Raw genomic sequence first — 14,894 nt, forward strand, 5'->3', positions numbered from 1 at the left:
AAAAGGCTCTGTAGGTGATCAGGAGAATCTTAAAGAGCACCCGTTTGTGAATTGGCAGCCAGTGCAGGATGTTCAATGCTGCTGTGGCTGATGTTCTCCTTTACCATCCTAATACCAGTCTGGCTGCGGCATGCTGCACCATTTGTAGTTTATGGCAGATTTCTCTATTGGTCCCTGCATAAAGGCTGTTGCAGTAGTCGATGCGGGAGGTTATAAGGGCCACTGCAACCATTTTCCTTGCTGGGAGGGGAATCAGATCGAAGAATCTTCTGAGCCCTTTTATAATGCCAAAGCAGGTCCCTGCTACGGCCACTGCTTGCTGTTTGAAACTAAGGGTGGGGTCAAATTTAATCCCTAGGTTTCGAACTGAGAGGGCAGTATTGGGGGGGTGGGGGGGGGGGGGGGGGGCAATGGCATCTTCTGGCCACCAGGAATCGGGATTGAATTGATTTCCTTTACCAAAAGGTAAAATCTCAATTTTACCTGAGTTACACTTAAGGTGGTTCAAGTCCATCCATTTAAACGTAGCTTTGGGACAGTTCTTGAGTTTCATTTCAGCTTCACCGGTGTTGTCCTCCATGACCAAAATGAGCTGTGTATCATCTGCGTGTGATATAGTATCTATGCCGTAAGATGATATGAGGGCAATTAAGGGGGCCATGTATACAATAAAGAGCGTTGGGCTCAAACAGGAGCCCTGGGGCACTCCTGGTCCTAGTAGTTTTTCTTCCGACCTATATTGGCCTAAAATGACCACTGGTCGTCTATTTGCTAGGAAGCTTTTAAGCCAGTTCAGCACATTTCCGGTGATCCCTGCCGCGGCTAGACGGTTTATCAGGATGGTATGTACACCGTATCAAAAGCCGCGGACAGGTCCAGCAGAACTAAGACTGCTTTCTTACCCTGGTCTAATGCAGCTCTGAGAGTTTTGGATGTAGATATTAAAGCTGATTCGGTTGAGTGCTGAGCTCTAAAGCCTGCTTGATTTGGGTGCCAGATGTTATTGGCCTCCAAAAAAGCGGTGAGCTGTTTGTTAACTGCCTTTTCAGTTAGTTTACAAAAGGTAGGAAGGAGAGAAATGGGGCGGAGGTTTGTGAGGATTGCAGGATCAGGTAGTGGCTTTTTGTGTAGGGGCTTTACAGCTGCAACCTTCCATTCCTCAGGGACTAAGCCTAGGTTAAGTGATGAGTTAATGATATTATTGATAAATGGATTTTTCATTTTCAGCATATATAATTTCCCTTTTTTAATTGGATCTCCTCTTTTTAATTTAATGTTTTTCAGACGATAATACAGCTCACCAGACAGTGCTAACAGGTCGCTTGCTTGCCGGTCATTTGATCTGCAGTGAACAGCATGTTACATGGTCACTTTATCTAAACCAGGAAACAGCCATGGAATGCTGTTGTCCATAATGTGCTACTGTTTTATCATTCAAGGATAACCAATAAATTTCTCCTTAAAGTGGCAGTCATGCTGAAATTTTAAAACAATGCCAGACTATTTACAATACCTCTGCAAAAAGGACACCCAGTGCCAAGTTTAGTTTTGTTATATTAACTGTTTTAATAAAGCACCCACTACTCCTGACAGAGTGGAAGCGCTGTATGGTGAGTAGCAGAACTCAAGATTAGTGGTTAATTTGTAGAAATAGAATAACAGAGATTAATACAGACAGGCATGGGACGGAGAGCAGAATATTGAGCCAAAGTACTAAGCATGTAGTCTAAAGAGTGTATGCTCTCAAAAGCCAAGGGGAACTGGCACTCAAAGCAAGACCCCAAAAAGGTACTCCTTGTAGGAACACGTCCTGCCACCAAGAGCAGGAGAGGTTTGCAAGCTTATGTCAACAACACACAATTTGAAGGATCCCCGCTTGGACAAAGCACAAAACAAAAATATTGAAATTTAGGACACCAGTGCACTACCAAGACACTGGACACCTCACCTGAACCACAGCGTTGCTTGTGGCAAAAGCAAGGTAATTGAATTCCTTGATCCATAACACAGAAGAGATGTAATCATCTGGTCTCGCCATTTGAATAAGCAGGGTGAAGTCTCCTTATGTGTAATTCCAGAGGTGCTGAGATTCATCCAGTGCTATAGCTAGACAGTTCAATGAACTGCAGACAATTAGGTTCAGATACTAATCATTCCCAAATGCAAGTATATACCCACCATGTTTAGATGACTGCGTGTTTTATTTCAGATGTATCAGATTATGAATACAAGAATAAGTCAGTGGATGAAAGAATTGATACATAAGTGCAAATACGAGTGACAGGTGCACATATGATAACTTGCATGCCTCAACACAAAAGGCACTTTCATTTATAAGCCAGACCTAATGATATTGCCAATGTTTGTTTAATAAGTACACTCATAGCATCCTAGTGTCCCTACGGCTATGCTGATGCTGCTTATCAGTTAGAGAGAAATTATAATTCAAATCCGGCACTATCTCATGTACCCTCTTCCACCACAGTCCCAGGTGCTGAGTCCCATTATATAACAACCGCAACTCAGTGGTTATCACACATGATATGAAAACCCTTCCTACATAGAAGAAACCCAAAAACATTATCTTTTCAACCACACACTCTACACAGTGTAGCTTGCTCTACGTGAAGGTAAGAGCGGTCACACCCCATAGGAGTACAAAGTGCTATACAAATGCTACTACACCATTCAAGCACTTCAATATAATGGCAGTGATTTTCCACAGTACCCGGCCTGGAGATTAATGTGGGGTTGGAGCAATTGAATGCTTATGCAATGAACAGTTAGAAGGGCATTGGGATGAGGTGATGGTGTGCACATCATGTGGCAGGTGACGCGTTTGATGCAGCCATCGGCAACCCCAGAACACTGCCTATCCCTGCTGATGAGGGGTAATACCCCGAAACACGTGTCCAGGGATAGCGAAGATAGCAGAAGATCGAAAGATGATGCATCGCGAACACTTTCCTACATTGACCAGAGTCCTTAGGGGCGACACCGCCGGTGTGCGAGTAGTGTGCGACCCCACCCCCATTTGTAACTTTAAAGCTCCCTTGAGCAGCGGGCTGACGAGCCTGGGATCCCGCACCTACGCGCCGGAGTGGTACTATACCTGGCAGATATTGGCAGCCATCGGAAACCCCAGAACACTGCCTATCCCTGCTGATGAGGGGTAATACCCCGAAACACGTGTCCAGGGACAGCGAAGATAGCAGAAGATCGAAAGATGATGCATCGCGAACACTTTCCTACATCTCTTCACCTTCACTGGGTTATAACGGGTCTTTCATCTACTCTAATTTTAAATAAAACACAGAGCCCCTTTTTTAGACATCACTAACATCCTATCCACTACCCTAACTTTTTCCAGACATCGTTGTAGTTTTTTCACTTCTGCTTTATCACCTAGTTCCACGATGAAATAATATGAGAAAATGAGATAAGAGACACAGCTTTTTAGAACATACTGCTGAGAAAGGAACAAGATAACTCTGAATGTTTTTTAACTAATGCTACATTACAATGTGGTTGTGTTTACAATATATGAGCTTTGTAAGGATGATATAGTATATAGGAGACAGTGTGCTAGCCCACTTTGTGTATACAAAAAAATGGAAATGTATCACGTGATAATATATATATATATATAAAAAATAATTGACCCTTTGCTACCAAAAGGTTGTTATAAGAACATACCTTCATTCAACCTCGTAATATATGTTTAGACAATATATTATTATCAGTCATTTAAAAATACTTATTGGTGTACCTCATGTGTTCTTTATCCTTTTCTGTATAGGTTTATGTTAAATCACCTGTTTTTATGTAAGATACGAATGACGGTCACCTGATGAAGGCCCCAGGCCGAAACGCGTTGTGTTCCACTCTACCGCATTTGCCACCTTCATTAATTTTTTCCACCGACTGAATATATCGTATAGTACTTTTTGTATTCATGTGTAAAAGTTCTTGTTTTTTGTCAATATGAGTATTGTATGTCACTTATTGTCACTATTATGAAGTATACATGTTTTTTTATAAATCAATTAACACACTATATAAAAGAAATATAAAAAGTAAATAAACAGAATGAAAAATAAAACAATCAAATATTTTTGATGTACTACTGTCTAAGTGAATCATTATTATGTATGTAGTTAATATTTGAAATGAGGTTGAAATAAGGGCGACAATACTATCATTGGTTTGCTAGATATTTTCGTTCTCAACTTGTCACTTTCCTACATTGACCAGAGTCCTTAGGGGCGACACCGCCGGTGTGTGAGTAGTGTGCGACCCCACCCCCATTTGTAACGCGTTTGATGCTGTTGTGGTTCATAAACAGAGATGGGGAGGAGTGTCAAGGGTTCAAGGAAAATGGACAGGATGAAAGTGGATTCAGAGTGTGGCAGAAGGGAGGAATAATGGGATTGCTGTGTTCACAGGCAACATGTTCCAACAGGGTTGGCCTCTGTGGTGACAGAGAAAAAAATCCAATGGAGGTATACATGAATGGCATGGTGTGTACATTTTGGCAGGGCTCATTCACACACTGGGAGCATGCATGTATTGGGGCAGTCTAGGCCTGCAAAAAGTGCAGTGGTGAGAAATGTACATGATGCTGTGCACAGTGTAGTCTAATTAGATATTTTGTGACTTATACATCTATTACCAACATATTATTGCTCAAACCATAAGAATGCAAAAGTCTCCAGGGTGCCTAGAGGAAGGAGTTCAACCGTCACATTCCAAAAACACTTCATGTCATCGTGGCACATGGTAACCCCCTTAAGTATGTGACTGGTCAAAAGATTGCTAGATCGAATCATAGAAGGAGTAACCTTTCACAGTGTTTCTACAAAAATATTTGCCTTTTGCTTTGCTTCAGGTGAATACGGAAGAGGACATTAACTTGTTAAGAAGACAAGTGTGCATTAAAGAGGTGAAAATCCTTATAGCATGGTTGGGTAAATAAACACTTCCTGTTCGACACCATTTAGCAGAAAGTTGCCACACTGTACCAACCAACTTAACAATACAATTAAATGAAAGCTCATCTCCCCTACCTGTATGAATATTCGATATTCTTCACTTGTGAGCCCTCCCTCAGCCATTCGCATCCTCTCTTCTTCATCGAGCTGATGTGCAATAGAAGACAATTCCACAGGACTGAAATACTCTCCCTGCAACAAATTATTGAGGCAGTGCTGTGCACACAACGATCCCTCCTGCTGTATTGGAATACAAAAAAAATAAGCATACTGTTAACTAAAACACTTCTTTCATGAACTCGTTTTTTTCATTAACAATGCAAAATATTATTATAGGTTGTCCGTAAGTATGCCAAAGAAATGGTGTACCACTATTTGTTGCCTACAATCCGTAAGGATCAGATTGCGCACTAACATTTGCATGTACAGAATTAATGGTATTAGTGAGTACAAGTCAGCATTCACAACTGCTCAAAGTATCATGACAACTATTTCAAGTCGGTCAGTATATGTACTGCTGTTGACTCTTGTTAGGAGATCATAAATCCAATTAAACAAGAAATAGGAAACAATTTAATAAACTGGTTTGTTAATCCAACCAATTTGGGCTTTTTGACTTTAAAAAGGTCTTTCACTCAAGGGTCTCAATTTGAATTTGGCAAGAAGACCAAGACCTACTTCCCATGGACATCAACTCAGCGATCTGCAGAAAATTCTGATGTGAACATGATACGATTTTCGAATTAGAAAGACCCAAGAGTAAGATGTATTTACCTAAAAAAGTGGATAACCTTGACAACGTAGGAATGCAGCATCTGAAATGGAAAAACCTACAGAAAAAAAGCCCGGCGGCACCCACACTACCGGCAGTGTGCTTGTTTTAGCTGGTTGGCTAACCTATCAAAGATAACACCCTGGGAAGTTTGAGTTCACTTTGTCCACAACATTCAAAGACCGCACTCACACCTTTATTCTCATTTTCTGTGCATTTTAAGATAGATGTAATGCCAGCACAGATTAGAACCAATATTGGATACAATGACCTGTGTTATTCAGAATTTTTTTGTATAACAGATTTCAAGCAATGGTGACTTCAGATGTAGCATAAAATTCTACATGAAAGACAAATCGTTGGTCTTAAAAGGTGTTTCAACTTTTATGCACATTATTTCATGAGCCTTAATGAGAATAATCTTTTATCTTTTAAGAAGGAATTGTTAATAGACAATCAAATTTCACCAACCAAGATATCATTATTCGTAGACAATTACCTGCTGGAAATGAGATGTCACTGTTCTTGTTAGACGTGCAGAAATAACACAGTAAACACCTATGGGTACTAAGCGAAAATTCTGAAAAAGCCCCAAGTTTAGAACAAGCATTGAAAATGCAATAGGTCTCGCCTTTGATTAAGTTAAAGCCATTTGCTTTGCTAATGGTATTGTATAGTAAATGGCTTTAACTTAATGAAAGGCGAGACCTATTGCATTTTTAATGCTTGTTAACATAGCACATTGTTTATTATATTCATGTTCGAAGCATCCTCTCTGTGTACCTCATAAAATGGATTGTGTTGCAAGTCTCTGCGGCGTCACCTAGGACGGCTGCCCACTGCTCCGAAGCAGGCTCACTGAAGCCCACGCTCTCTGCCGGGCTTCGGGGAGAGGCTAGTTTATGAAATGCCTGCTTGTGGCCTGTGGGCGCGCTAATAGAGCTCTGTCCACGCACGTTACATAGATAACGAACATTTAGCGGCAGCGCCATTACATTGTTTACGATATGCGTATTAAAAGCATTATTTCTGTATACTTCAATGAAAAGGCTGTTGGTAGGGTCTTGGCGTTTCTGGTTCCTGCCACCCCTCCGTTCCTCGTTTGGGGGAACTTTGGGAACCTTCAGTCCCTTAACAAAAAATTAAATATTTTGACAGAGCTCGCTGTGCTGTTCATCGAGTCGTTTGAGGTATACTTTGAAAGTTGTCAAATGTTGAGAACGTATATTTTTTTAAAGAAGTGCCTCAGAAGAAGAAGTTAGTGTCACAATTAAACACGGGGTGGCGGATAAAACTACACTGAAAGGGCGTTATTTTGAGTTTTGATTTGAAATACCTAAACAAATCTGTTAGTTGATTACCTTCTTGAAAATTACTTGTTTACAATAGCTCTCGCAGGCGAGGAGCGCATGAGCGCTACAATGCTAGCTGAGACCTAAAAAACTATAGATAAGGCAGTAAACTTTTTTGGGAATAAAAGTTAGGGAGGGTAAATGAAAGAGAATGAGCAAGGAAAAGGAACATGTTTTAGGCAGTGCTTAATGCGAGCCGATGGTTTCCGGTGCTGGCCACCAGCATTTAATTGTCAGCACCGGCTCCTGTTACAGTCGGATTGTGCATTGCTGTGAGCTGTGGCTTTCAGAAGCTTGTGTGAAGAGCTTGTGTATATCACAATGCAGTTAAAATATCGGCCGCATTCAAGTCACTTGTGATTATGTAGGCACTATTGATGTTGCCGTGAACACAGGGGAATCCATACACATACGCGCGGCAGGGCACCAACATAGGACGTATTCTTTAGTTGCACCAGAGCTGGACCAGCACTTACTCTCCCCCATGACAGATGTGCTCCTGTCCATCCCCGATATTGACCATATGCACGTACTGCCACCCCCTTACCTGACTGTGGAATCTTCGACTAACAGGCACGTGGCCTGCCATGTGCATGACTCAGGCAATGGCTGGGGGCTTCCTTCTGCGTAATGGACGTCTTTTGACCAGCTAAGAAGCTCAACAGTGTAAACCACCTACTGCACATGCTTGCGTACTGTGCGCAATAAAAATATTTTAAACAGTTTTGGGGATGGGGCACATGGGAACAATTTAAAAGCTTCACGTCACGTCACAAAAACCCCAAAATTAAATGCATCAGTCCCACTTCCTTAAAAAAAACAAGCACTGAAAATACAATAGGTCTCGCCTTCGATTAAGTTAAAGCTATTTGTTTTGCTAATGGTATTGTATAGCAAAGCAAATGGCTTTAACTTAATCAAAGGCAAGACCTATTGCTTTTTCAATGCTCGTTTTGCGTATCTGGGAGTAACTCACTGATGGAAAAGTTGGAGAGGACCAAAGGGCGCATTACAAGTCTCAGAGGAGCAGACAACATAACGGGGAAATTCTCAAAGGAACACAACTCAAAAGAAGAGATGTGGGAGCTCCTAGATGCACAGCTGACGAGAGCCCAGCCAAGGACATACAACTAGCCACCCCCCCTCTCTCTTTCTTCTTTTTTTTCTTTTCTCCTCTCTTTCTCGGAGAACACGAAGGCGAAGCGTACCACATTTTGTACTGTATATAAGAAGGCCAAATGTATATTCTACTTTTTTATATTTTAATAAAAAGTTTTAAATTAAAAAAAAGAAAACACCTGACCAACATATTTATGTTGGTCAGGTGTTGTCATTAAAAAAAACAAGTCTTGGGAGGAAGATGCATCATTGAACTTCTCTGGGGGTGGCGCCTCTGCCACCTATTCCTCCCTCAATCTAACAACTTTAGCTTATGCCTCCTGATAATTATGGCAATATTATAGTGCTGCATAAAATTAGGCCATACAATAAATAAGAGAAATGATAGCCCAGCGCCCATGGCCAACACCTGATGTGTAAGAGCGGAGCAGACACCTATAAGAAGTCCTCCAGCTGAGAGGTGCCCAGTCAATGGCACCCCGAGAGTCGTGGGGAGGAGGCGGGCCCCCTCTGCTTACTGAATAAACACATACATGGAGACTGCCTCTGGGGATTGGCAAGTGGCCTGGCGGAGAGAGGGGTGCAGCTCTGGGATACTTGGAAGGCCAGGGCCCCGCACAGATAAGGACTCAGAAGCCATCTAGGGAAGAGGGTTGAGCGCAGTCTAGCGAAATGCACCCCAGGAGAACACCCGAAGATATACGAGTGACAGAGGGGAGCCAGTGTGCCACCATAGGGCAGGAACCACTGCTGCCCAAGGCACCCCTGATCGAAGGCTGGAGGAAGGGGAGGGCGCTTGCGGGGAATGAGATTTTGATATCAATTTATGATTATGATAAATGTAATAAAGAATCTCATTCATCTGTTTTGGACCGCTTATATCTGTCATTGAGGAAAGGACCACCCCCGCATTGGTTAGACAAACCCCATTGACTGACGCCACTCTGAAGAACCACTTACAACTGATGAAGTTTCAAAAGTTTATATAAAGATTAATTTGAATACGATACAATCCACTCAGGATAAAATCTCAAAATATACAAAATACAAAATCAATTAAAATATCAGCTGCTTAAGCTTCGGTGTGAAGTGGTTCCTTCTGCGTCATCTGCAGTAAGATAAAAATATCATCAAGTTAATCTGTCCCTACTCTATGCTATGTGACGTCCCTACTTCGCAAATTCTCTTCCCTAAAAAGGTGTCAGCAGTTTGACTCCCAAAGAAGTTCAAACTCTCTTAGACTCTAAAGGAAATCTTAAGTTTCAGAAGCAGTACCCTATCTGCCTACCCATCTGCTCTCTAAGGGTCCTCGGCCTACTGCTCCTATGCGCTTCTGATGTCTCAGCGCATCTGCTCAAGGCATCTACCCTTCGCCCTTGCTCTGAGCAATTCGTCTCGCTGTTCCTAATCTCCCAATTGCTCTCTGATGGTTCTGCCCTCCTCCCCGGGGTGCTGTCCCTAAAATACACAATCACAGTGTGGGTGGAACGCCCCTTGACGCCCACCACGGACTTTCCCCGATGATGTCAACTTCCTGCTTCTTCCATTGGTCCACTCCTTGCGTCGTTCGTTAAGTTGACCCTTCTCCTTTGGATGTCATCTTCATCATTTCATCGTCGACATTTATCGATCCTTTCAGATCATGTAACATATGAATTTAGACAAGGCCTTAACTTTATGTCTCTTAACTTGACCCTGCTAGGTTCTGTGAATGGTCTTGTCAAAACATAGTCCACCTCAAAAGCGTCTCTCCTCACGTTCGAGCAATAAGCTCCGTCCGGCATTGTCACCTTAAATCTAACAAGTGCTAGACTTCTCGGCTCTCATGTCCACATCAAGCTATTTACGACCTTCACAAGACCACTAAATTACATTCATGTGACTATGCTCCTTCGAACTCTTGACCAGTTAGGTTACAAACACAAATGACCTAAACTCTTCCAGCATTTCTACAAAAGCCCTCTACACAGTATAACCTTTGGCATACATTTATATATTCGTATTTTAGCCCTAGTTATACTTAAACATTCTACATCAAATACATGAAATACATAGAATACGACTGTATAGAATATAACCTATACATTTTCCTTGGTTACATCTTTATGTAAGTTCTCTTATACATTTATCCACGTTTCTCCACGTTTACGCCTTTCCACGTTATTTTCTCGCCGCTTCTCCCAATGTAAAGTTACACATTTAAAGTTGCACACGTACACGAATTCTACTGTGCACGTTCTACATTTCATACACATTTCTACATCTACCCATCATGTATACGGGCCTTCTAAATCTAATGCATGTTTAACATGTGAATACACTCACATTTCCCATATTATGTTATCACTTTTCGTTGGCCTTTACGTTATAGTTGTCAACTTTACATTACGATACGCGTTTCATTCCTACGTTTATAACATACATGTCTAGATATGGTTACTATATACTATATATTCAAATTGCGCTCTCTCAGTTCCCCCCTTTGATGACTTTTAGGAGTCATCACTAAAGCAATTTGAATACATCATTTATACCGAACTAGTTACATCTGTTCCTCTTTTTATCGATTCAAGTGTTCTCAGACTTTTATACTGTTGATCTTGTAGAACAGCTAGTCTCCTTTCTTGGTCTCTCATCGATCTTTGTAACTGGTTCGACCTATACCATTTATACAATTTTACTAATCCTAATAATGTAATTATACTAATTACTACTATTAATACAGGCTTCAATATGTACCAAACTATACCTTTGCCTATATTAGCAAACCAACTTCCAACCTTTCCCACTCCATTTCCTACTTTTTCCCAAACATTTACTTTTGATAAATCTTCAATTTCTTGATGAATCTGTGTAATGTTCTGTATGACTTTCTCAAGTGGTTTTGAATTATCAGGAATATAAGTACAACATTCCTGAACTTTCAAAGCTTTACAAACTCCGCCTTCTTTTGCTAATATTACATCTAAAGCAAGTCTGTTTTGTAAAACCATTGCTCTAATCGACTGCATCTCACCCTCTACTAACATTAAAGATCTTGCAGTGCTGGCAGACAATCTATCCACGACTGTCGCTAGCCTTCTAATCTTAACATCGTTAAGAATCAAACCTAACAATGGAAACATCGCTCCAAATACATCTCCTACTACTTCTGCATCTCCTACTTCCCTTTTCGTTCTCCTCGAAGCCTTTCCTTCTATGATTGCTAAATCCTTTGCATGATATATTTTGGGGAAGACAATTGCCAAGTAACACGAACCATACCAATTGTCTGGAAGTTTTACATAGGCATTTCTCCCACATACAAAATACACATTCGGAATAGCTTGCATCCCTTTCATAAAATCCTTTGTGTAGTACTCCAGTCTGAAAGAGTGCTCACAACTAACTTCACCTACAAATTCACTCTCATAATACGTTTTGCTTCGAGTTAAACATAACTTTCCTTTCTGCGTTCTATCCAATGCTATTGGACCATTGCTACCTTTCCTTTTGTGTGCCTTCTCTTCTTCTGTCCAGTCTATTTTCCATTGTCCTGACATTTTTAGAATCTTCTGCCGTCTGCATCGATCATCTACTTGTGCTATAAACCTTTTCTCTACTTCCGATACTTTGCAAGTCAGATTATTTCTACGTGCATATGATGTATCTAATGTATCCCAAGGAAGAAAGAATTTAGCCAGTCTATCTTCCTTTTTGTAGTAGTCCCACTTATTCATTTGCTTATAATTCGGAACTTCAGGCAGTACCGAATCATAATTTGAAAAGTAGTACTCAAACCCTTCTCTACCATAAAAAATACTAAGCAGTAAACTACATGTGATCCCATAAGTCAATGGGAGATGGTGATACCTAATGCCTTCGTCTACAGAAGCCGGCAATTGCATACAAACGTAGCAATCTTTGGCCTCCATGGCATCGATATATTCATACAATAATTTGGCATATGCATTTGACCTAAAGTTACCCTGTGACTCGTCTATGTGTAATCTACGAGCTTCATCTGCAAGTAACGCCTTTTCACGTATAACATTGCTCTCCTCCTTCTTTCCCACAAGAGCAGGTTTCAAAGTCGTTACAATTTTTACATTTGCTATTCTTTTATCATTCTCATGTCCTGTCATGTAAGATATCGTTACTACTATGATTATGAGAAATATCACTATTGCTATAAGTGTACCTACTATACATCTAGCTTTTCTGTTTGGGTTGCCGTTCTCCATGTCATCAAAACAGCGTACCTCGTTCTCTAGCGAAAGTTCTCTTTCCAGTCTTTGGTTGCTTGTTTGCTTTCACAGTCTTTTAAAGTGCTTGTTATCAACAGGTATCTTTTCACCACAACGTCTTTTTCTCTTCTTAGCAGCAGACAACCCTAGCCCTTCTCCGTCCTCTAAATGTAATCCCTAATTTTATTCTTCTTTCCACTCGGCGCTAGGTTATCTTCTTCTTTATAACATAAGTACAAAAAGTCTTTTATGCATCAACAATTATTGTCGGACCTGCAGCTTTCACAACAATAATTAACAGTTCAAAACGAATAACTTTTTCTTCTTCTTCGGTCATTTGCTGACCAACTGTCGGAAATTGTAGTCTTTTTAACACTAAATCTTGAATTTTACTCAAACGTGGGGGTCGGGGAAGTGTGAAAGTCAGTAACCCCTCAGTCTCAAGTCCAGGCGCCAACATCCATATCTCCACTGTCACGACTGGATCGAGAGTGGTTACTTTCACACTCTTCACTCTCCCAGATTTCTGTCCCCAATACATCTGCTAGATAAGTCCACTCTGGGGTGGCGTACCTTCTGCAGGGCACACGTACCCTTCTTGACCTTCGTGGACTCTCAGTTCCTGAATCTGTCGTCTCGTCCTCCTGATCCGATTCTTCAGCGATCGGGGCAAGAGTTCTTTCCTTCTTCCTTTCCGAACTTGGCCTTTTCCTTCTCTCCGGCCAACTGGCTTCTTCACTCTTCGTCTTTCCGCTCCTTGTTCCAGGAACTGTCTCTTGGTCACTCTCAGTTTGCCCGATATCTGTGTCGGATTCCCAATTACTTTCTTCTCCTGAGGCAACTTCGGTCCCACTCGTGTCCTGACCTTCGTCGCCCTGTTCCAACACAGTTTCAGCTTCTTCGATCACCTCCACAGCTTGGCTTTCCCCCTCTATGGCTTCTCCGCTTCTCGCCGGATTCTCGTCCGAGAGAGGAGCTGTGTCTTCTGGAGGTGTTGGCACTCTTCGGGTGTGTGAGGCATGTATCCAGTTTGGCAGACCTCCACACTTCACTGCAGTATTCGTTACAAGTATGACTTGAAACGGCCCTCGCCAACGCACGTCTAAGCAGTTCTTCCTGACATGTTTCTTCACCAGGACCCAGTCTCCTGGACTCAGGTCATGGCACAAGTCTTGTACTGATGGAACCTCTGCAGCCTGGACCTGGAGGGACACAGAATTAACGGCATCAGATAGTCCCTTGCAGTAGTCCAAGATCAAATCGTCTGTGATGTTCACTAGCGCTGCAGTCGGAACCGATGGCAATCTCATAGCTCTCCCCATTAGCACTTCATGTGGAGAGAGGCCTGTTCTTCTATCAGGTGTGCTACGTATACTCATAAGAACTACTGGAAGTGCGTCTGGCCAACTCAGGGATGTCGACGAACAAACTTTAGCTAGTCTGGACTTGATAGTACTGTTAATTTGCTCTACGATCCCTGAGGCTTCCGGTCGATAGCTGCAGTGTAACTTCTGATCGATATTTAAAGCTGAACACAGCATCTTCACCACTTCGCTATTGAAATGAGTTCCTCTGTCCGATTCCAAAGAGGATGGCACCCCAAACCTCGGTATCAACTCTCTAAGTAACAATTTTGCTACTGTAAGTGTATCGCACCTACGTGTAGGGTAAGCCTCAACCCATCTAGAAAATATACAAACAATCACTAGCACGTATCTGAGTCTGTTGCATGGAGGCATTTCTATGAAGTCAATCTGTATCCTATTGAAAGGCCCCCCAGACCTTCCTATGTGACTCAAGGTGACTGGTGTTCTCTTACCCACATTTAGTTGCTGACAGATTGTACATCGCTGACACACTGCTTCTGCCGCTACTCTAAATTTAGGGTTAAACCACGTTTGTCTGAATACTCTCACCATAGCATCTCTTCCTATGTGTGCTGATCCATGCAATTTCCTTGCCATTGGACTAACAAACTCATTTGGTAATACTGCCCTTCCGTCGGCAGACACCCAGAAATTCATTTCACTTTTTCCGCACCCAGCTGTTTCCCAGCCCTTTTTCTCATCATCTGGTGCATTTTCCTGTACCGCTCTCAATTCATCCCACGTATCTACAGTGTCTAACAGCATGGTCAATTCAGTCATTTCCTGGATTCCCCCCACTTTTGCATCAGTGTGAGAATATCCCTGCTCTGCGCAATAACGCGCTACCTCATCTGCATATTTATTTCCTAGTGATACAAAATCCGTGTTTTTGGTATGAGCTACACATTTGACCACAGCTATGGCCATTGGTTTTTGCAAAGCCTCTAACAGTAGTTTCACGAATTCTCCATTCCTAATAGGAGAACCCGAGGAGGTCATGTAACCTCTTTGAGACCACAACTGCCCGTAATCATGAACTACGCCGAAACCATACTGACTATCGGTGT

At 41.9% G+C, this 14,894-nt stretch overlaps 1 protein-coding gene across 2 annotated transcripts in view; it reads right to left on the minus strand.

The window, feature by feature from the left end:
• ATXN3 (ataxin 3) overlaps positions 1–14,894 on the minus strand; it is a 357,787-nt gene that overhangs the window by 248,412 nt on the left and 94,481 nt on the right. For both annotated transcript variants that reach the window (XM_086937684.1, XM_086937683.1), the window contains exon 2: positions 5,067–5,231. In XM_086937684.1, coding sequence (XP_086793810.1) covers positions 5,067–5,231 — 165 coding nt within the window. The remainder of the gene's footprint in view (positions 1–5,066; positions 5,232–14,894) is intronic.

This window comes from Lissotriton vulgaris, chromosome 9 (genome assembly GCF_964263255.1).
Source record: "Lissotriton vulgaris chromosome 9, aLisVul1.2, whole genome shotgun sequence".
Lineage (NCBI taxonomy): Eukaryota > Metazoa > Chordata > Amphibia > Caudata > Salamandridae > Lissotriton > Lissotriton vulgaris.